Source organism: Etheostoma spectabile, chromosome 1 (genome assembly GCF_008692095.1).
Source record: "Etheostoma spectabile isolate EspeVRDwgs_2016 chromosome 1, UIUC_Espe_1.0, whole genome shotgun sequence".
Taxonomy (NCBI): Eukaryota; Metazoa; Chordata; class Actinopteri; order Perciformes; family Percidae; genus Etheostoma; species Etheostoma spectabile.
This window is the reverse complement of record NC_045733.1, coordinates 16,420,735-16,443,637: the sequence shown is the minus strand read 5'-3', so window position 1 is coordinate 16,443,637 and position 22,903 is coordinate 16,420,735. Positions and strand designations below refer to the sequence as shown.

At 41.5% G+C, this 22,903-nt stretch overlaps 2 protein-coding genes across 5 annotated transcripts; one reads left to right on the top strand and one right to left on the bottom strand.

Annotated features, from left to right (window-relative positions):
• The first annotated feature begins 5,986 nt into the window (after positions 1–5,986).
• On the top strand, positions 5,987–11,106 carry LOC116688973 (uncharacterized). The gene is made up of 7 exons (XM_032515216.1): positions 5,987–7,401; positions 8,261–8,464; positions 8,553–8,748; positions 8,842–9,069; positions 9,206–9,348; positions 10,231–10,366; positions 10,857–11,106. The coding sequence occupies exons 1-7, from the start codon at positions 6,191–6,193 to the stop codon at positions 11,043–11,045; spliced, it is 2,307 nt and encodes a 768-aa protein (XP_032371107.1). The 5' UTR covers positions 5,987–6,190; the 3' UTR covers positions 11,046–11,106.
• A 317-nt stretch (positions 11,107–11,423) lies between these two features.
• On the bottom strand, positions 11,424–22,572 carry usp8 (ubiquitin specific peptidase 8). 4 transcript variants are annotated; one of them, XM_032515177.1, is made up of 20 exons: positions 22,469–22,572; positions 21,580–21,730; positions 21,284–21,428; positions 21,072–21,157; positions 20,827–20,959; positions 20,413–20,467; positions 20,101–20,272; positions 19,732–19,894; positions 19,480–19,621; positions 18,534–18,820; positions 17,938–18,435; positions 16,864–16,938; positions 16,409–16,707; positions 15,989–16,210; positions 15,685–15,895; positions 15,381–15,383; positions 14,302–14,538; positions 13,822–13,964; positions 13,463–13,595; positions 11,424–12,947 (listed from the first exon to the last, which is right to left on the bottom strand). In XM_032515177.1, exons 2-20 carry the CDS (start codon positions 21,681–21,683, stop codon positions 12,789–12,791), a joined length of 3,267 nt encoding a protein of 1,088 aa, XP_032371068.1. In that variant the 5' UTR covers positions 21,684–21,730; positions 22,469–22,572; the 3' UTR covers positions 11,424–12,788. The 4 variants fall into 4 exon arrangements, with proteins under 4 accessions (XP_032371068.1, XP_032371085.1, XP_032371077.1 ...); XM_032515194.1 differs by having other exon boundaries at positions 20,101–20,260; XM_032515186.1 differs by lacking the exon at positions 15,381–15,383 and having other exon boundaries at positions 22,469–22,571.
• Between the last annotated feature and the right edge of the window lie 331 nt (positions 22,573–22,903).

Here is a 22,903-nt window from a genome sequence, read left to right as displayed (position 1 = left end):
CAGTTGAATGGCGTTTTGAGCTAACGGTAGCAACCAAACAATCATAGATAGCTACGACGTTTTTGAAACGATTTCCAATCTTCTGTTGTTTGTAATAACATGAGTGTATTTTATGGATTTCACAAATTTCAGAATAGTTGTGTCGTGAACGTGCGCGACTCACATCTGCACTCGACCACAGCCGGTCTGAGCCGACTCTCGTCGGGTGTGACACGTTATGCCGTAAACCGTTCACATCTGAGCATGCGTGACTCAAATCTGCACTTGACTCACATTGGGCAGTGACAGCCCCTTTAATGTCTTGAAGTAATGACTACTAATGTAAACTTGATTTGTCTACTGCATCATCTTGCCGCTCTGTGATGATACAACTTGAAATGTTAAGTTTCACCTTGTGTAACAACTTTAAGACGGTTCAAGGCAACAGGTTTCCACGCAAATTTCTAGTAAAGACAACTCATTTGGGATAACAGTGTTCTTTATTCAAATTAAAGGCGGCAACTCTGTTTAGCATCAGCTTTTATAAAACCTTTCATATACTATATAAATGTTATTCATATTTACTTAAGATTATTTGTGGGGCATTTGAGGCCTTTATTTGTATAGACAAAATGATTATTTTGTATAGGACAGCTGAAGACATGAAAGGGCAGACAGATCTTATTAATTACAACCATTTTCATTTTTCCACATTTTTGTACAAGTTCACCTTCTTACACATTTTAACCAATGTAGTGCAGCTCTTAAAAAAAAACTTTAAATATTCCAGTTTAATAGTTCATTGAAATTCATACTAATAAAAATCATTCCCACTTTTCCAACTGTTCTCACTACTTCAACTTCTTCTTAAGCAATTATGCCAGCAATCCAGTTCAACTTTAGCAATTTAGCTTTTCAGCATTCACAAACAATTTCTGCAAGAAATTCATTTTCTAGTTCTTCTAACTTCTGAAATACGTCATCTCTGAGGGTTTCCAGGCATCTGTTCTGACATTACAGATGGATAAACATATCTGGGATCACTGTCCTGTACTCACATAGTTGTGGGGAAATGGCCTAAGGTCTGCAGGTGTTTGGCAGAGCCAGCCTGAGGAAAAAAAGAAAGAAAAAACGGATAGACTTATCAGTTTTCCACATTTTCCACTCTTTTTTCCATTTATGTTGTGGCCAGTTTTCCCAGCACTGTTCTCAAGAAAGCCTGCGTTGCCATCACAATGACAGTTCCTTGTGTTTTCCAAAACAAAGTTGACCTTTTTTACGGCTGTGGAGTTTTCCACTGGAAATACAGCCATTTCAGTTTCAGATGAAGGTGGGCAAACATAACTGATGTAAATCTAGATATCAAACTATTCTGCAACCGATAATGTGCAGTACTGTGTGTTGTTTTCTGGTAGAAACGTTGTGTAATGTACTTTCCCACAGACCTGCCAGGAGGCATCACAGCTATAATTAGAAATGCATTTTCACATCTTATATTTACACGGGTGCACGTTGCCTTTTTATTCATATAAGGTGAAGACAATTTGTTCCTCATTAAAGAACAAGTGTGTGTATATGTGTGTGTGTGTGTGTGTGTGTGTGTGTGTGTGTGTGTGTGTGTGTGTGTGTGTGTGTGTGTGTGTGTGTGTGTGTGTGAGTGATATTAAACCTATCACAGCACAGAGAAGTGAACAGCATCAGCACTTATGATGTACAGCAAAAAGTTCAGCGACTCAGTGTTCTTGCTGATTGTTCAAATATACCAAGGAGGAAAATAACTACTTGTGTTGTCTGATGCATGTAATGAGCGGTTGTAGAAAGAATTCACCCAATCAGTATGCAAGGGAAGGTGAGACTGAGCGAGACAAGACGTCATTATATGAAGTCCCCGCGGTGTTATTAGTCAGACTAACTCCGGTGATACATTATTTCACAATTTATTAGCAGCATTAGAGGAAATAAGTGAGCGACAGCAGTGATGTTTCACTTCCAATTGTATAATTTACTCTGTTTTTCCCTCAAGGTATTTAAAGTACTTGTACTTTACTTGAGTATTCCCATGTGATTCTACTTTATACCTCTACTTTATACCTCTACTTACATTTTAGAGGAGAACTATGCTTTTTTTGTACACTACATGTAATCATTTTATAAAATATAATGCGTCATCATAGACGAACAGCCCAACAGTATGGCAAAATTAACAACAAAACACTAGTTTGACGGTGACAAGCTACAAGACACTGCAGTGTGTTTCACATTAAAATGAAATCACCTTTTTATTTTCTTCCATTGTGTGTGTGGGTGACATGAACTGGCCACTTCTCAGTAAAGCACATGCAGTCCCAGTGGATCTGTTTCCTGTGGGTAGATGATTAGGTCTTATATTAGAAGGTGTAGAAAGCTCAAAGGGTGTACTAAAGGAGAGACGATGGCGTTTGATATTAATGGATTAACATATTTTGAGCATGAAAGTGGATTTGATTTACGCAAGAGAGCTTCCAGAGCCCTTGAGGTAATTGTGTGATTCTTCCACCCCCGATGAAGGGAGGCAGGATATTGTCACGACGCCCCGACGATGCAGCAAATTCACTGTGGAAAAAGACTCTTACTGAGGATCTGTTTGTTCACATATCATATTGTTTAGTCCTGCTTGTGTGCGACAGAAATGTACAGCGTTAGTGTCATACAAATCTGCATTGAGTCTTTAAATGTTTGTTTCTCTTCAGGGTAAAAAAAGACACTTGTTTTTGAACATAATCAGGCAAAACAATGCTGATTGTCTTCATTTCCAAATATATCTGCGTTTCACAGCCAAGCACCTTGGATTACTAAAATTGTGCGGAAGCCAAACTAAAGGCTTACAACGGGTATGTCTGTTCCCATATGGTAAATTTTGGATCAAATCTGGAGAAGCAAAGTGTGTTTTGTCAAAACAAAGAACATTGGCTAAATCGGTGGAAATTGTCCAGACTTTATTTGATGGACTGTATTTGTCTTAATGGAAAGAGCTCAGTGAAAAAAGAACACTACTTGATGTTAATGCACTTATACCCGGGTAATTCACACCCTCAAGTTAATGTGTGCAGCTCTAGTCCAACCTGCCCATCTACTGGTAAAGAAAAGCAGAAGCAGCCGTTTAGACCAGTGCATGTAGACTGATGTGTGCCATCTACAGTCAAGCAAAGTAATAGCTTATACAATTGTTACACTTGTGTTAAAGGTGCACTATGAGCTCCTGTATGGTCACTTCTGTTGACGTTCCAAGTAAATTCAAAACAAAACAGAGCAAGCTCGCCCCTCCCCCCAAGTTTCCGTAACTGTCATGACTAACTGACTAAAGCCCCCGACACACCAACCAGACGGCTGACCCTCGGCACAAAAGGCAGTTTGACTTATCAGTCTCCCCTGAGTCGGTCAAAAAAGTGCCTCGGAACACACCAAACCGACAAAAAGTAATATGTCTCCATAACAGTAGGGGGCGCTAATCTGTATTGTATTGCAAATCCAAAGCCAGACTGTAATGACGGCTTGTTAAGAATACAATCTCAAATTTATTAAAGTAGTGCACCGAAACGTGTTTCTGAAAACATTTTAAGCGAAAATAGGCTATACAGTTCCTGAATCTGTCTTAATTTCAGATCGACAAAGGTCAGTCTAAAAGATTTTCGTCAGATTTCGAGAGACTCTAGTCACGCTCATCCCGCTCGTTATTTCCAGGTGAGCGCTCTACCAATCAGATTGGTCATTTGAGTCCGACTGCCGGCAGTGCCCGCCTACGGACCGAGCGCGTCAGGTCGGCCAAAACGAAGGCCGACGGCCCCCCCGACGGACGATGGCACGGAACACACCGAACAGAATCGAGTCACCGACCTCGCCAGACTGTCTGACGGTCGATTACCAAACCCTGGCTTTTAGCCTAACCTTAACCCTTCAGAGCTAACTAACTTAAGTGTTTAAGTTGTGCAGTATGTCAGTTTCTTTTGATAACTCTGGTCCTGAAACTGCAGCTTCCTCTTTGGAAGGAACATGGTATAGGATGCAAGTTGGCTCGTTGAGCGCTGATCTGACAATCCCTAAACAGCTGGGGAGGGTCTGGCAAATATAATCTCAAAATATTTTTTGAGAGATTGTTGTGTTAATCCAAAAGGTGGACCTCCGGTTCTTGCGGAGATAAATTGGGGCAAGAAAGCAGATGAACTGCATTGGCCTTTATTCCATCAGCCGTGTTGATGTGCTGTACTTCACCTTGGACAGCTCTAGTAGTGCTGCTCACTGGCCTGTAGTTTTACCAGGAAGCTTCCAGATCTGACTGTGTAGAGTGTAGAACACGTTTCCATGGGCTGTCAAGAAAGCGAGTAACAAAGATATTTGTGTGTGATGTACAACATTGCCTTTAACCAATCAGATTGGTGCAAGTATTGAAGTTGCATGAATGAGGAAAATCAAAAGTGACCTGTGCACAAATTCAGAAATGTCTGCTTTTGGTCTCTTTTGTTTGTGCAGCAGGGAAACAATACTGACATTCAGCTTTGAAACATTTCATCTTTAATCTCCTGGGACATTTTGTCTTTTTTTTTCTCAAATGTACCCTTCTGTCTCTTAGAGCCAGAGACTTGAGGGGGCAGTTTTTCTCCGATGCCACACACAGGGTACACTGTTAATAGATGATGACTGTTAACAGACTGAGTACAAAGCACTGCTACAAATAAAAAAAAACTTAACTGAACTTTATTTCTCATATTCAGATTAACATTGTAAGAGCCCACTAAGAAAGTTTAATTACAGGTATAATCACACATTCCTCCTGTATACGTGGTCCTGACATTTCATGCTGCAAAGTTCTTCGTCCTGCTGTCAGAAGATTCGGACGCAGTGTCTCCTTGCTGTTTTCCGTGTACATCATCATTTTCTCTTTAGCTTGGGAAACTGAAGAGTCTTCCTTTCTAAGACTTTCAGAGCCTGTGTGCTGTACAAGTTCTCTCCGCACGTCAAGCCCAACCCAGTCCTGCTGCTGTGTAGTGAAAGCTGATACCAGTACAACAGTGGATCTATTTCTGTATTTGAAAAACTGATTTTAGATTTTGTAGTTGTTGACCTATTTGGGGAATGCTATCACGTTCCAATGCTGTATCTGAACAGTGATTACCTTTTTATTTACATTTAGATCACAGACTGTGGCTTTAGGAACAACTTTTAGAGTAGTAGGTCACTTCAACAGCAACATTGTGTCAGCACACCAAAGAAATGGGCAATTCCGTACAATCTGTAAAATAAGGGTGCCAGAACAAAATCACTCACCTTCCACCACAGAGACCCGGGTACACAATCCCTGATACTGATACCTCTGACTTTCCAGTGCTCAGGGGTGGGAAGCCGGGCTCATGTCCTTGTTGCTGAACTAGCTGTCAGGATTATTTGCCTGAAGTGGGTAGGGATCCGGGAGAGCACCACATGCACCATAGACCAACAGTGGCATTAGCAGTGAGAACGATGCAGAACAGACAGAGAATTAGCTATCCCAGAGGGGGCAGACAAAATGGGAAAAAGATTTAAAAGAAAAGATACAGAATGCTATTGGATGTTGCTATTTTATGTTGCTGACTTAAAGCTGCTGCACATGGGTTGTATTTATAACATAAGGTTACAAATCTGCATCTGAAACATTATTCTACAGAGTCCCCATCTGGTGGAGTGTGTGAAAGATTTTAAACCTCAAATAATGAACTAGCAGATAACACAAGGTTCCCCTTGGCTTCTAAGTGGTTTGCTATCAAGCCAAACCCTTATATCACGCACAGGAGGACACAATAATGTCGTGACAGGTGCATTGGGGTTTAAGTGTATCCGTAGGTTGCCAAGATACAGTTGTCTGAACACAATAGATCCCTGGTGATTTACAGATTCTCATGAGTGTCGCAAAGTGCGTGTTTCTCCTGAGAGCAGACAAACAACACACACATATACACACGGAGTTTGTCAAACACCCAATAGGATGAGCGAAACACTGCGTTCTGTGTCTTTGCTATCTTCCCCCTTTGTCACTGAACTAAACCGGCTACAGGGAGGGATTTCAGGCACACAGCAATTAAGCTTTTGTGGCGTACCTCTTAACATGTCATAGTGGTTTTAGATCAGAGGTCTCTGTTGTGAGACAAGCCGTATCACTATTTTCAGATGGCTCTTTCTTAGCCCAAGCAGAGAGGCTAAGATGAAGGCCAAGGCTTTGTCAGTGCGGGAGTGCACCTGGATGTCAGTGGAGTGCCACCTGGTGGATGAGCTGCATGGAGACTCCCAGAGGAACAGCCGGTGTTTACCAAACATCTTCAAGTCCAAAAAGGTGAAGCCGCTTACGAGGAGTCAGACTGGACCTAGTTACCAGGTCTACCATACAGCCAGAGAGCTCCTGCTGGAAGTGCTGGACAGAGGAGCTGTCCGGAAGTTGATCAGGAGAGCTGCTGGTGTGAAAGCAGGAGCGACCCGTCCGTCATACAGCCAGACCAGGGAGCCAGGTGCTGATCTCTCTGAGGAGGAGTATGCAGAGGCTTTAACGTTATTCTCTATAGTCCTACAGAGCGGTCTGTTTGTAGGAAAGGACTGCAGATTAGGCTCTGAGCTGACCCTAAAATTGGATGGATGGCAGGGCATCTTGAAGAGAAACAGCTTCCAGACCAACCTCCTGTCTCTGACCAGACTGGAATATGAAGACAAGTTGGAAGTCCTTTCTGCTTTCTGCAGCCACTTAACCAGGCGCTACCAGGCCTTATACACACCGGGTCACAACCTAAACGTGAAGAAATACAGACTTTCCTACGAGCAGGGGCCTTCCTCTCTCCATCTGGCCCTCCTCTGTGACATGAGCTCCGGGTTTATTTGTAACATGTATCTGTACTGTCCCAAGCATCTCCAGAGGCAGAGTAAGAAAGCTGTGGTTGAGCAGGTGGTCGGATACCTGCTGAGACCTTTTTGCAGCCACAGACACCTGGTTCAGCTGGACAGCTCTGCTTGGATGGAGGGCAGACTCACAGACATCTTCTCTGGCTTGGGTTTCGATATTGATTTTGTTCCAACTGTTCAAAGATCATCTTCATCTCCACCACTCATTGAGGACTCACTGTCTCAATTTGTAGCCCACCTGCAGGGCTGGACCGGACCTGCTCTGTTTCCTGTGTCAGACCTGAAGGGAGCAGTGGAAGATGTGTTTCTCCCGGGCATCTGGGTGACACTACATATCATCTGCATCAACACGTTTACGCTTCACACTCTGCAGTGCCAGGACTCAGGCAGGCAGGTCCACCTGACGGAGTTCACCAGGGCTCTGGCCTCAAAGCTGGCTGTGGACCGCAGCATCACTGTGCCTGTTCTGCAACAACTGAACAGCTCATACCAACACACAAGTTCAACAAATCCTTCTAAGCTAAGGTTAGTCTTACCGCAGTATTCTAGGGTTTCAAGTCAAGCTATTAATAACTTTCACAGATGTTTGAAAAAATAGACAAGCCAGTGATGACTTTCTATTTCAGAAAGTATCTGAAGTCTAAAAATATATTTGTTACTACAAAGGCTAACTGTGGAAGGCTCCACTTATTTTGAATTTGATCAATTTCAGTGTAGCTTCATCTAAGACAAACAATGAAATGTGGAATTACTTTCATGTTAGAATAGTGCACAACCAATTCATTAACAGACGGCTGTGCAAGAAGTTATGCATGCACGATCAATTTCTCTATTAATACAGATTATAATAGTATAGTTACATAACATATTGTTAACATGTTGTGCACATTGTGCAATGAAGAGTAAGAAGTTACAGTGTATATAAGACAACAGCACAGTAGTCTTTCAATGTAAACTGGGTAGACATTTAGTGTTAGGGCTGAAACTAATGATTATTACCATAGTCTAGAACATTAGTAATGATTATGCCAGTTATCTTTTAAATGAATTGATTATTCGTTAAGTTAATAATATTTCAGAAAACATTACCCAGGCTCCCAAGATGACATCTTGAAATTGCTTCAGTTCAAAATGCAAATACATTCAATTTACAATTATTTAGTTAAAATTATTTAATTCAGATAAGATCTTCACATTTAAAAAAGCTGGAGTCAACAAATTTTCGACGTTTTTTTTTTATAAATGACTAAAAGGATCAATGATCAAAATTACTGTCGATTTGATAGGTTTTAAAATGTGACTATATTAAATGATGATACAATTTGCATCGTTGAGGAACAGGAATAAGGATATGGTTTTGTATTTCTGTTCACTGGTCTTGCAGGAGGAATTCCATCAGTGTGGAAAATGAGAAACCAGGCTGCAGCTCTGCAGTGAAGCTGCAGTCGGGCTGGAACAGACCAGGAGTGTGCGGTTTGGATAACTCCGGCAACTCCTGCTACTTAAATGCTGTGTTACAGTGTCTGTGTTCCACTGTGCCCCTCGTGGAGCGCCTCCTTAATCAGGACACTCGCAAAGAGCTGGAAAAGTAAGGCCCCTCACCATCTCTCTTGCTGACTCACTTGAATGTTGACAGTCATGCTTTTCCCCTAGCAGATTAACCTCTGTTCATGCAGGTCTACGTGCCGGGTGGCCGGGATGTTTGTCCGCCTGCTGGAGGAGATGTGGCTGGGAAGGAGCTCCAGCTGTGCCCCTGTGGAGGCCAGGTCTGTGCTGTGCTCCATCTTCCCCCAGTTCAACAACTACTCCCAGCAAGATGCCCAGGAACTGCTGCTCTTTCTCCTCAACGCACTACACGACGACCTCAAAAAGGTCGGTGCAGCGACACCCATCCCCCAACCCGTACCTCTCTGTGGCAAATCATCACACCGCCAGAAAGTAAATTTGTGTACATCTGTTTACAAGGTTGCGAAGCGCCAGATGCAATCCTCAAGACGACCACCAAGACAAGACCAGATTAGGAACTGTGCCGGCGCAACGGGGGAGTCCAGCACCATTGTCTCACATCTGTTTGAGGGTCATCTGGGCTACATGACCCTCTGCATGCACTGCAACCACCAGACACACAGCACACAGACCTTCACTGTACTCTCACTGCCAATTCCAACAGACATCATTAAGTGTTGCATTCAGGTACTTCTTAACACCTGCTGCAGGTGCCTTTTCCCAACCTCTTCCAGACTGTATGCAGGAGGTCATGAATCAGATATTGGTTGTCTTGGCCTTTTTGTTCTGTACTTTCTCACACTACTGTCTCTATTTTGAGCAGGACTGCCTGTCACTGTTCTTCGAGCAGACTATCCTGACTAGAGGAGAGCAGATGTTGTGTTCCGTATGTGGGATGAGGAGAGAAACAGCAGTCCTCACTTATTTGGACAAACCTCCCGAAATCCTGATGTTGCACCTCAAACGGTGGGTAGACACGTAACAATGTGTTAAAGGCAACTTAATAATAAGGGTACACGTTTAATTTAAACTCTTTATTAATCTGAACAAATGCATGTGATTTCTAACTTAAATCATAATATATTAATACATATTAAACGTTCTGACCGGAAAGGTCCACATGATCTTCATAAGCAGAGGAACTTTGCCCAGTTGTCATAGAAATGTAGAGCAATTAATTATGGATAATTTAACTGTGAGTTTGCATTCAGAATGTTAAAGGTCCCATGGCATGAAAAAGTCACCTTATGAGGTTTTTCAACATTAATATGAGTTCCCCTGCTTGCCTATGATCCCCCAGTGGCTAGAAATGGTGATAGGTGTAAACCTGCTCTGCCTTTGAAAAAATTAAAGCTAAAATGGGTTGATCTGGAATCTTGCCCCTTAGAGAGAGAGAGAGACATCATGGCTTTCAAACGAGCAAAGTGGCAGATTGTCAAGGTCACGCCCCCCCCTCTCTCCTCCACAAAAGCTACAGACTCAGAAATGGCACATACTAAGGAAAGCTCATTGTGGGACTAGCTCTAGTGACTGTACCTCTGCACCAAGGCTGAATTTTTTTCAGATACAGTATTAGGGGACTACTAAGATCTATATAAAAGCATCCAAAGAGCACCATGTCATGGTACTTTTAAGGTACTTAACAGTGTCTTGAGATTCATGTGGAGCAACAGACCTTCACAATCAATCATGTGCATTCATTCGAGAAGAGCCTTGCATTTTTTATACACTAAATTGAGATAATGTGAAGGACTATTATGTCTTAATACCCTAGCGAACTAATGTTGTGGGTATTATTAGCTGTAAACCATGCTATCTTCTGAAATGTGATCTTAATCTCCTCTGCAGGTTTGGTTGTAAGGGGAAGAACCAGGTGAAACTGAGGACGAATGTCGTGTTCTCCATGAGGCTCAATCTCTCACCGTTTCTATCCAGCTCAGTACAGAACGCCTCATATTCTTCATACCGCCTATATGCTGTTGTGGTCAGTAAACATATATAAGGAACCCTACTGGCTAAATTACAATGCAACACAATTAATGTATTACAATACCAATTGATTCTTTGAATCTGGAAGGTTTAGTTAGACATTTTATTTGTTTTACACTGGGCAGATGTAAAAAGAACTTGGACAGAAGCAGCTATTTTTTAATAATAGTTTTGGTTCTGTGCTTTTTGGAGTTTAAGGAAGACATCATTCCCCTTTATTTCACATATTTTTTTATGATGTCACAGGATTGCAATGCGGGTCCTGCTGAGTGTTCTTTAATACATTTGGCTAGGACAGTTTAGATTAGATTTTTTTTTACACAAAAGTGGCAACTACAGCACTTGCTTTAATAATTTTTTTTTTTAAACAAGGGTATAATATTTGCATGAAATTAGGCATTGTGGACAAAAGATTAAGTTTTGATCTTGATCACAATTTCTGTCTTTTATATAATGCTCATGTAAATTAACCCTCTCTTCTCTAGAACCACACAGGTCATCTTAACATGGGTCACTACACAGCTCTGTGCCACAACGCCCTGACTCGGACCTGGCACTGTTTTGACGACTCAGCAATCCGAGAGGTACCAGACAGCCTCGTGCAATCTCCAGATGCCTACGTGCTGCTCTACAGCCGTAAGCGCTTTCAAAAGCCCAAGATCCACGGACTCTGAGTTCTCCAACCAGCCGGTCAGGGGGCTGAGTTTCAACTTCCTTTTTTGTTGTTCAATACTTAAAAAATGTTTTAGAAGTTCAATGTTATTGGTGAAGTACTCTTTTAAAATGCATTTTCATCTGTTCCCCATCAGTGGCCTTGCATCAGCCAGACATCACCACTGATGCTTGTTTTTGTGCTGACATCCCCATAACTGCTCTCCAAATAAATTAAATAAATTTACCCAGCATTGACTTGTGTGCCCTTACTATAGTCTGTAACTATCTGTGTGTAATGTGTATTCATCATATAGTTTTCTAGGGAATGGAATGGCTAGAAGATTTAAGGGGCAGGGTTTCATTCAGCTGATCCTGAAACAGTCATCCAGACACAAACACTAATTTGAAGCAGTTTTAATAAATATGAGTTGTTTGTAGTTAATTGAATTATTATATCTGAAACAAATTGTGAAATAAAATCAACATGTACAAGTAGAAAACAGATTATGATCTCATGCTAGGCAATAAAACTGTACTTAAAATCTACTATAAAGATTTAAATCAATCAAATCCAGTCACCTCAGATCCGTGGTCCATTCAGAAAATAAAACCTCAGTATACTTTGTGCTTGCTCTTGTCGGTCGGTCAGGCAGGCAGCAAATGCTGACGCTCTGGTGTCAGTGAATAAGGTCAATTTCTTACATTTTCATATTCTCCCGGGTATTCTCAGTACTGAATACAGAAATAAAATGAAAAGCAGTGGATGCCAAGTTATCACAGTAAGTTGTCCTCTAAATAGTTGTGTTTGAATATAATAATGTTAAGAGTTAAGTTTGTGTAACAGAGAATAAATTCTACAACAAAGTGTTTAGGTGCAGGTGCGTTTTTCTGTCACTGCCTGGACCGAACAAGACATACAAGCTCAGCATCGTTTTAAAGCATTCTGAGGCGAGTAATAATGTCTGCTATTAAACAATGCGTTCTACATAAACAACTTAAACCGATTGCATATTGTGTAAGTGCAACAATGTGGCTAATATGAACAAGCAACAATCTCAATTCCCTCCTCTCTTTACGAAGAATGCAAAAGTTGATATCCACTCTCACTCCTACATGTTTAACATCAGATGGGCTATAGAATTAAACCCCTACAACACACAGCTTGTCTCGATGAATATGTTGATATTATGATGGCTGCTACTAAAAAAAATCATAATTTGGTCACTTAACACATTAACACCTTGCCCCCCAGTATTTACATTGTTGAATGTGCAACATCAGCATTGGTACGCGTGTACAACTGGGAACCCTGGTGTAGACACAGGACAAAACAGCTGATCAGTTCTGCGATACGGCCGCCCCCACTGACTGCAACAGAAATGAGAGTGAAGAGCATCTGAACCAGCTCTCAGCCCTACAACACCACCATTAAGTCAGAGTAATAGGAGCATCTGTTTATGAACAGTAATATGAACAGACAGCATGTTTAAACAGGTATAGAGTCCTCTAGTAGCTGAAGCATTGCCCGGTGTTCCTGCCCCTTTCTCCGACCTGTGGCAGACAGGATTCTCGCCGCAACTCGCTCGAGTGAGTCCTCGCGTGCACGTACACGACTAGTTCACCCGCAACTACGTGCACCAGGTCCTCAGAGCTTGGATTTTGAAAGGAAGATTTTAATAAAGAAAGAAAAAAACACCCTCTAGGCTTGAGCATGCGCTGCTCTGGTCTGGTGTGGTGTTCCCTCTCCGTGTCCTACGGCTCCGTCACAGGTTGGAGTAAAACAGGATGTAGGCCGCCGAGGACTTGACGGAGGAGGTGGAGATCTCGGTCACCTCGTGGTCATCAAACTTGTACCAGCGCTGTTTGGGGGCGTTCTTACAGTAGGCTGTGTAATGGCCGCCATCTAAACCCCCGTAGTGGTTCTGGTCGCGGAAAAGAAGGTTAATATAAACAATATATTAAAATCTTGCTTGTGAAATATCTGGAGTTTTCTCAGCCTGCCTGTAGAAATGTGTTTTGCCAAAAACTAATTTCTTCTAAAGAAAACCCATTTTTGTGTATTATGTTAAGTCATTTTACGGTCAACCTGTCTTGCTGTCAAGTTGCCGGACACATTAATGTGTTCATGGTACAAAGGCTGCTTGACAAGTAGAACTAATACGTTTTTGGCTTATTTTCCAACTATTAATGGAGTCTGCCAACCAAGGACTGACCGCTTTATGTTCGATATACAGCCTCATAGCAATAGTAATGCACTGCTTTGTACTGTACTATTGAGTGCATCTCTTATCCTCTTAATGTTTGAATTCTTGAGTATATTTCTTGTTTTTATATTTTGTTTCACATCCTACAGTCTCTTAACCTCCCCTGTAACATACTTCCATTATTTTCTCTTACAATATACTTACACAACTAAATTAATATAACATCTACTTACAGAAACTCCAAACAGGCTGTATCTCTTCAGGCTCTGTTTGGGTCCAATGACATACTGGGATAGGTCCAGAGCATCTAGAGAGAAGTCTACAGACGTCTGCAGCTTCTGCTTCCATCTACCCTCATAGGAGAATCTGTGGAAATGATGCCCATTGAAGAAGAAAAAAGGTGTCAATGTGGAAGCAGTGACAAAAAAAGCCACAAATATAAAATCTAATCTTATCTTATTCCCCAAACAGTGAAAGTGTGCATTTAGTTTTACTAAAGAACAACAGCTAGATGTTCTATGCCCATCAGTAGGCAGTGTCAAAGCATTTGGTGTGCGTCTGCATCATTTTTAACTCCAGCATCACAACAGACCGTTTTAAGTGCACCAGGAGAATGGGGGGGACCTTCCAGATCTCCAGTTTCTTGGTGGAATCTCTGTGGGCTTTGCAGTGTCTGCAGAACACCTTGTTGTTGTCCGTCAGCTTCTCTTCCTTGGAGAACAGCCTCAGACAATCCTGCCAAGAAGCATCAAACACATCCGTCGAGTACAAAAACGCTTACAGATCATAAAGCTTGTATTTTTGTTGTTTATACATAGAAACTCAAGATGTAGTGAGAAACTCAACAGCACAGCTTCAACAGGTGAGAACAGTGTGTAAATGTTCACTTTAAGTCCCTGTATTAAACTTCTGTTGTAAACTGTTTTAACTGCCCTCAACAATGAACTTGAGTACTGTAAAGGGAAGAAAATACGGTCTTTCTGACAAGCTTAAAGTGTATCTCAAACTTTCAAAAGCAAAAACAAAACTCTAAAAAACACACTCTGATGCGCATGTTTAATGTCTGACCGACCTGCAGGGAGCACTTGCTGGTGGAGGCCAGGGGCAGCGACAGGTACATGAAGGTCTCAAATGTCCTTGACTTGCGATGGCAGGTCAGACACTGCACCGTGGACTTGAACTGGCCCTGAAACAGTGCTACGATGATGGACTCGTTCAGCAGCTTGTGCTTGCTCCAGGCCAAGTCGGCTGCCGTCTGATCATCCAGATGGTCGTTTTCCTCCTCCTTGTACCGCTTCCTGTTGTCCGCCTGACACCATAGAGCGAAAAAACAACATGTTGGTACACACAACCGACTGCGGCTTGAGGTGTTAGCAAAACCTGCCTTCTTGATTCATAACAGATGCAAAATATACTGATCCTATTTACAATACTATAGTTAGCGCTGAAAACAACTCACTGGCACCTGGCAACTGCTGACGGAATGTAAGCAATACTTTGTTTTCAACATGTATCTAACCTTTCAGCTTCATAAGCATGCAGTTCAGCCAGATCCCTCTCATTATGATAAGTTGGAAAACATGAGAGGCAGATTAACACTTGCTAATTAATATCTCATTAATTAGACTGGCTGATTGATCAAATAGCCAGGAGGCTTGGACAGGGCCAGCCTGATGGCAGACGGGTCTGAACATCACACAAAAAGGGATGAGATGGACAGTGTTTCATGAGAAATGCACATCATCAGCTGTTACAACCTAATTGGCACCTTATCCCTAACATTTGAAATAGCTTGAAAAGGTAAAATTGGCCGGAATGTATTACTTTAACTCAACACCAGGTGGACGCAGTTGTCCCAATATCTCAAAGCCGCCTGTTCTTTTAAGAACCATCTCTGGCAGCTTGTGGCCTTCACTGCCAAACATAATCAGGTTTTGATGAGTCTAAAAAAAATAGAAAATACTAATTAACCTAGTCCTCCCCCCCCCATTCAAATGCACATGAAGCCAGTCAAATCAGTGGATACAGGCAATGAGCATATCTTGGGTCTACATGCACAGAGGTTCTGACAGAGCATCAGACCAGACAGATGCAGACACGCCACAATCACACTGCTGCAGGAGGACCAAGGACACACAGCTCTTTACTTACTCTCTAATTTGCCATCAAAATGAAACCAGGTGAAAAAAAACAAACAGAAAGAAGGAAAATGATAAAAGACTATGTTTCAATTGTTAACAGGCAAATGTGAAACAACTTACATGGGTAGTAGAATACAAGCCAGAGAAAGCCATGGTTCAAATGAATAAATTACTTATTTATTCACTCAGTATTTAATTCAGGGTGAGCACATTTAGACGTTAGTGTTAATCCTAGCAGATATCAAATCTTTTTAAGACTTTAATTATGCCATACTTAATCTCTAAATCTTGCATGAAACAAGTGTGCGTGCTACCTTGTTGAGGTCCTCGTGGAGCCCATCCATGAGGAACAGCAGCAGCTCCTGGGAGTCTTGCTGGTCAGAGCCAGCAAACTGGTCATTGATCTTGCCTATGGTGATCTTGAAGTCCCGTGGGCTGATGCACTTGTACAGTCCGGCCCACAGGGCCTTCATGATCACACCAAACTCCTCCGCCACCTCCCCTTTATGACCAAGGATGTTTTGCCTGAGGAAAAGAGCAGAGACAGAGATGTTAAATGTGTGCCTCCTACATGATTGACTCCTTATGGTAAGCAACTCCACGTATCTGGGCCCTGACCTGTTGATGTCCTCCAGGTAGAAATTATTGTTGAAGTACTCAGCCATGGCAGGAGTGTTACACAGACACTGCAAGATAGAGTTCATGTAGCATGTGTTGCCCATGTTACGAAGGCCAGTCAGGGATGGACCATTGCCTCCAAATGTAGGATTCAGGTTGCGAATTTTGGCAGCTGACGGCCGCACAATCTCAACTTTGGAGTAGACTTTAGTACTGGAAGGTCTGCAGGGCAGAGGAGCAAAATGAAAGAATACCAGAGTAGTTCCTGCAGAGATAAGACTAAAAGAAACACAATGTGTAATATATCCAAAGAGATACAGTGCAGCTAGATAATGTACTAGACACTAGATGCATTGTCAAATTATCACAGTTGCTGGAACATCCCAAAATGTATGGACATAAAACATCTGTGTGCCTTACTTGTTCTCTCTGTTGAAGGTGGGTATAGCAGCTGCAGTGGTAGGAGCGCTGGCCTTTTTCTGGGCCTCCTCCCTCAGGTCCTGGCTAATATCAGGGGAGGAGTAGGAGCGTTTCAATTTAGACTGTTCCCGCTCTTGTTCACAGTTGGTGTCTGGCTCAGCTGGTCGTGGTGTTTTCTGTTTAACAGTTGGTGGCGTGGAGGGTGGAGTCTGGGGAACAGTGACCTCAGGAGGGTATAGGTGGACACGATTGGTTGGGGAATGGTAGTACCGGTAGGTTCCCGTCACTGTGTCAAGGAACTAGCCAAAAATGGAGGGGTGAATATGGAACAGAAAATAGAACATTAGGTTGAAAGGAACAATCAGGGGCATAAAGAAAGGATTATGCAATTTTTCAATGAAAATTCGCCTTTTTAACGTTTTTCATTTCACTGTCAGATTTAAAACATCTCGTACCTTCATCCAACCAACTGGAAGGCCAGGTACACTCCTACCCATCTCCTCACTCCTTGCTCTGGTCAGGGGCTCCCTCTGTGGGAAAAACATACACAGCAACTTCACTTAGAAGTTCTTTACAGAAATACTTTTGTTGAGTGTTTCATGTTGAGGGTAAAAGATGATGATGGGTATTTCTGAAGCCCATACCAACAATGCCAGACACATCTGGCATTGTTCAGGTATAAAACTGTTTGACTCATATACCAAACGTCCTTGTTTTTGTGAAGCAGAAAAGAGGCTGTTTAAATCTTTAACAAAACAAATACTAACTTGTGTCTCCAGTTTTCTTTAAAACAGACTTAAATTACATATGTAATTGATGCATTTGCATTCTTCAAACACTCCATTCAAACTGACAGTAACGCAGGTTAAACACACAAACAGTGATCAACCTGAATGAAAACAGCTGGACAGTAGGAGCTAGAGGATGAGTGGGAAAGAGCAAACATACAGAGAAAATGAAAGTAAAATTGAACTTTATTCGGTACTTCTGTGATTATTCTGGGTAACTACAGTTGCTTGCATAAGTTTACACACCCATGCTAAAGTTGATTAAAAAGAAGAATAAAAAAAATTTGGGAACTAGATCTTAATTGCCTTAATTAAAAAAAAATAGGAAACTCCAAACCTTTTAAGGACACCATGTGTGGAGTCACAGTTAAGGATACTGAGCAGCCTCTGAGTCAAATGTAGAATAAATATGCATGAACTAGACAATTAGATTAGAGGGTTTGGATATTATAAAGTGTACGGGCATGTGTATTTTTGGTCTCATTGTCTAAAGATCACGGCAAAGGATTTCTTTTTAGCCCCATATGTAACACACAGGGCTTTAAGGGACTCCTCTGTTTGCCTCTGATCCCTTTTGTTCACTTTACTTGCATTCAATGCTTGTGTTATAACTGGCAAAAAGCTAAAATGTTAAACCTGCCTTTAACATTCATGTTGTGCTTGCAGTTTCCCACGGACACAGGAGTGAAATTAGACATCCCATTATAGTGGTGATTGATACTGAAAGAAAATAAGACCTACCTTAATTTCACTGACAAGATGGTTGGGAGCAGGCGAGTCCAGAGACATACTCTTCGAAGGAGTGTCAGAGCTCTGCTCCTTTCCCCTCCTCTCTTTCTCGTTCCACAGCTTGTTCTTTTTATCTCCCTCTTCTTCTGCCTTCTGTCTTTCCAGCTTCTTTTTCTCCTGAAGTCCATTCTCCTGCTCTTCCTTCTTCCTCTTCTCACTTTGTTCCCTTTCTAGCCTTTCCTTCTGTTCCTTCTCCCGTCTCTCCTCATCTACACGACGCTCCTGGATGCGTTTTTCCTGCTCTTGCCTCGCCTTCTCCATCCCTGCCACCACCTCCGAGTGTATCTGGCTTTGTTCTTCTTTAGACAGAGAAGTGCTGGGGATGAGGGGCGGTTTGACTGAGCGGTCAGGGACACATGGGCCGTTCTGCGTCGAGTCCTTGGCTGACCCGTTGTGGCTGGGCTTAGGCTCGTCTGACACATGGACAGAGGGTTTCTTGGTACGGTCAAACTATGACAAGTGAACAGGAAGATAAAACAAAACATGAGTGACATAAAGACACACTTAAGTCCTTAATGTTTTGTACTTTCCCAGAATATGTAGTACACCTGTGGGAAGGCTTTGGCTGTTGCAGGTGCGTGGCTGGATATGCCTGCCACAGGGCCCTTCTTAGTAAGGTCTTGCTCAGAATTTGTAGAGCCTGTGACAGTGGAATTGACACCATCTGGCAGCCTATCAATCACCATGGAAGTTTTAGATGTGGGGGGTTCCACTGGTGCCACCCCATTCACCAGCACAGGAGCGGAGGCTTCATGGGGTTCGGGTGTAACCTCTGGCTCTGGTAGAGGTGGGGTCGGAGGTTTTGGTTCCTCCAGGGATGGGTAGCTAAAGTTCACTGCTCAAAACATCAGAAAGTAAATACATTTATGAGAGAAACATATTCTTAGAAATATTAGACTAAAGAGTCCAGCCAGACTTAATGAGCAATCCAAGATTAATATCAACAAAAAAAAACAAGCCTTAACACTACTACTGGTGAAGAATTTGGGTTGGGAGCTGGAATAACTGGTCGTTATGTGCAATATATAGTTAGGAACATTTTGTTGTGTAAGAGCCATTTCAGGTGAACCATTAAAATGTGATTTGGAAACTAGTATGTGTATTTATGATGGCTTGAACCAAAAAACAAACAAACAAAAAAACAGACCTACAGTAAGAAACCACTAAAAGATGGCAACAGTTGTGTTTAGTTGATTGTTGGCGTAGAGCGTGCAGGAAAGATAACATCCAAAAAACACAAGCATAATCTAGGATGCAAAGCTCAATAATAGATTTTTGGTGAACATTAATATATGAGTCTAAATTATGGCATTTTGATCAAATCTGAGACAGAAATAGGCCCACTTTATTTTACAAATTTATTAATTTGCTTTTATAATTATTTTTAAAACAAATATCAGCTGCATTAACACAACCCCTGCAAACATATTAAACTACATAGCCTAATTAATACAAAGAGCCAAAACTGTAATGTGCGGTGCTGGTATTACTCACGCTGAGGGAAGGAGCTGATGATATTCTGCCTAGGGGGGCGGACTTTAGCGTTGGTTGTGTACATGGGGTAAAACAACAGCCAGTTCTCGTAGCCTCCCTCCAGCACCAGCGGCTCACTACGCAGGATGGTGATGCTGTCCCACTGTGGAGTGTACAAACACATCATTGTACCTCACAGGAAAGTTCTGCTGTTGTTATTCACACTCATAACTGCATGCACAAATGCCAACGCCCTCACACTCACACAGTTACCTTATAGAGGGCATCTTTGAGGCTCTGCAAGGTGGTGCCCAGTTTAAGGTCAGTGACAGAACTAAACCAGTCCAGCAGGACTATGTAATCCACAAACCCCCGCCGCCTCCAATGCTCTTTCGAAATCTCTGGCAGCTTTGCCTCAATCTGATTCACAGTGATTCTAAACACATACAGAGGTTTAGGAATTAAGACTTTGTTCGACAGTAAATTACATGAACAGAGGGAACACAAAAAAACAAGTTAACAAAAGGAAATAAGATAATAGATGCATTCATATTATCACTCCAAAATTAGATTACAAAAAACAAATTCGGTGTCAGATCAAACATCCAGGTATGAAGCCTGAGGTCCAATCCCCTTTCTCACCCCGGGCTAATGGCCTCCTCAGGCACGCTGATGCAAGTCTGGCCTTGGACCTTAATGCGAGACTCCTCAAAGTCCCTGTTGCTGCGTGCATCCATGACAATCATTGTAATCGTCTGGTCCTTCATCATGTGAAAAAGCTTCTCAGCTGAGATCCCACCAACTAACACCGCAGTCATTAAATCAAAACAAGACAACAACAAAAAACAGTTGATGGGTTTAAGACTAAACATAACAGCAGCAACAGTCTTGTTTACAGAATGATTTTCACCTCATAAATGACTTTGCAAACTGCTTTTGGGTTATTCTGCTTACCTTTTGAGGTTGCTTTCTTCAATTCATTCTTCAGTTCATTCTGTTCTCCTTTTACCTGCCACACACACACACAACATTCATCTTGTCAAAAATGTGAATATTGAATTACTGATTCCATTTGGCTTTATTTCTTCTTACATTGAATAACTTTAAAACAATAAAAAAAAACATTCCATTACCTTAACAAAACATAGTCATTTATAAATTTGCAAATGAAGCTAGCATTATTGCGGTTATTACTGCTACGATACGACCTGTAGATAAAACTGTACCTTTAGTGAGTGTAGACTTAAATACAACCAAACCATGGTTATTTACGTATATTATAATGTACATTGAATTTCTCTTTGGAATTAAGTGTCGGCCTTAAGTGAATATGTTTTAATATGCAGACACTGGACAGTGCCTCTCTACCTTTTTGCTGTCCTTCTTGTTTGCCGATGACACTTTAGGATGACTCTCTTTTTCTGTTATTTCCTCCCTCCTTTTCTTCTCCTCTTGTCTCTCCATCTCCTCAAGTTTTTTTCGAACCTCAACTTCCTCATACCTGTTTAAAATGAAAGAATAGCTAAGTTGAATAGAAAAATATACCATTGTTATTTCTTGCAGCCGATAAATTAATAAGGCGTCTACAGTCTAAGACAAGCAAAGCCTCTAACCTGAGTTTAAGGCTTTCAGAGAGCTTCTCGGCTTCTTCAATGGCTTTCTTAAAGCTGTTTTGCCCAAGCATGGTCGTGTAATACTCCTTTATACATTGAAATAGAGAAGAGTTACACACAGAAATAACTAACTTCAATTCTTGATACATTACAACAAGTATTTACATAAAAAGTAAAAGGCACAGAAAAAAAGTTACAATAATTTACTATACCGGTTGCTGCTTGAAGTCTGGTCTTTTCTTGATGATGTCATATACTGTTAAATACTTCATGTACAGCACATAAGCTTTCTCCTCATCTCTTTCCAGACGACACTCCTCTGCTGCCTTAAAGATTTTGCCGGCACTCTGAACATAGCTGAGACACAGCAAGTAAAAAACAGACTTTCATCACTATGGTTGCATGATTTGACCCATCTCTCTCCCCTCACTTAGAGACAGTTCCTATGTGCTATGAGTGTGTTCTACAGTACTGGGTTGACACCAGTAAACATGAAACCTAAAGGTACCTTCTGGTACTTGTCTTGTCCGGCTTAATGTCAGCCTTTTTATTGAGTTCACCCAGAGATGTGGACAGATATAGCTCTTTGGCCCCGGTGGAAACTGCAGGCATCTTCGCGGGTGTGTTCAGTCAGAGCTGTACACAATTTCTGAACATATCTGGAAATATGTTTGTGAGAGCAAAATAAAGCAAACATAAACACATTCAATTAGTCGTGTTGCAAATCTGTTTCTGAAAAGCATTAGTTAGTTAATAAATAAGTTGCAGTTAGCTTCCAATACAAATTGAGTTCCTCACTTAACCATTTGCTGTCATTCAGCATTTAAACATGGTCACATTTAGACAACGTTAAGGTAAAAATATAGGCTATGACGATGAAAAGTTACATCTAGTTAACTTAGGATGTTGCTCTCAGTGTTAGCGCGTTAGCAACATTAGCTATCTTGTGGTTGTTACTTGGCAGAACATTAACAACAACAACAACAACAGTTTTCTGGCTAACATAACGTTAAGCCGCGACCATCTTTCTTGACTGGATGCCTGTTGGGCAGCTAACGGAAAATTAAACATACCATATTCAACATATAACACTGACCAACCACATATTTAATATAAACGTTATTTAGCTGTATAACTAATTAAATGTTAACTACGCGTTGTTACCTTCGGAGTTAGCTAACGTTAGCTAGCTACGTTATTTAGCAAGGTACGTTCTGAGCTCACGCAGTTAAGCGTCACGTTAGCTTAGCTACCCTGGGTTATATAATTAACTACAGAACAGGTAGCTAGTTATGGATACAATCATATTCAGCAGTAAAGGGATACCCTTTAGTAATACTGCTAAAACATATTTAGTGGACGATAGTTTGGCAAGATACTGTTAATTTAAAAATTACCTCTTTCTGACACTTTAACTAGATACTCTTTTGACAGCTGATTCCTGGTTCCTTGTTCCGCATTGTCTTCTTCGTCTTCTTTGACGTTGTCCAGCAGCTGGTGTCTTAATGTTGTCTTACTGCCACCTTCTGGAGATCATGTTCTGTTTCACTGGCCCTTTTCTCTTGTCCTGTCCATCCAGTCCCACCTTAGTATTTCAAACTCTCAAATCTCCCAAATTTCTTTTATTCGTGTGTAATAGCCCTGCTTTACAATGTGCCATTTAGGTTTTTTATGCTATCACATGTTGAATGTTTCAGATTCTTTACATTGTTTACAAAACCAGTCAGAGGTGTTTCTGCAATGTGTAGGCCTGGTGTTCAAATTGCTGGGTCCTATTTCAGATACAGTATTAGGGGACCACTAAGGTCTATGTAAAAGAGACTTCAGATACA

What these genes read in the sequence shown, in the direction of transcription:
- usp8 (XM_032515177.1), bottom strand. Translation starts at nt 21,683, where the DNA reads ATGCCTGCAGTTTCCACCGGGGCCAAAGAGCTATATCTGTCCACATCT. An exon ending in ACCTTCAACAGAGAGAACAA is followed by an intron (nt 16,211 to 16,408) that starts GTAAGGCACACA and finishes TCTGCCCTGCAG; the next exon opens with ACCTTCCAGTACTAAAGTCT. An exon ending in CCAGCAAGTGCTCCCTGCAG is followed by an intron (nt 13,965 to 14,301) that starts GTCGGTCAGACA and finishes GCTTCTTGGCAG; the next exon opens with GATTGTCTGAGGCTGTTCTC.
- LOC116688973 (XM_032515216.1), top strand. Translation starts at nt 6,191, where the DNA reads ATGAAGGCCAAGGCTTTGTCAGTGCGGGAGTGCACCTGGATGTCAGTG. An exon ending in TCATTAAGTGTTGCATTCAG is followed by an intron (nt 9,070 to 9,205) that starts GTACTTCTTAAC and finishes TATTTTGAGCAG; the next exon opens with GACTGCCTGTCACTGTTCTT. An exon ending in ACCGCCTATATGCTGTTGTG is followed by an intron (nt 10,367 to 10,856) that starts GTCAGTAAACAT and finishes TCTCTTCTCTAG; the next exon opens with AACCACACAGGTCATCTTAA.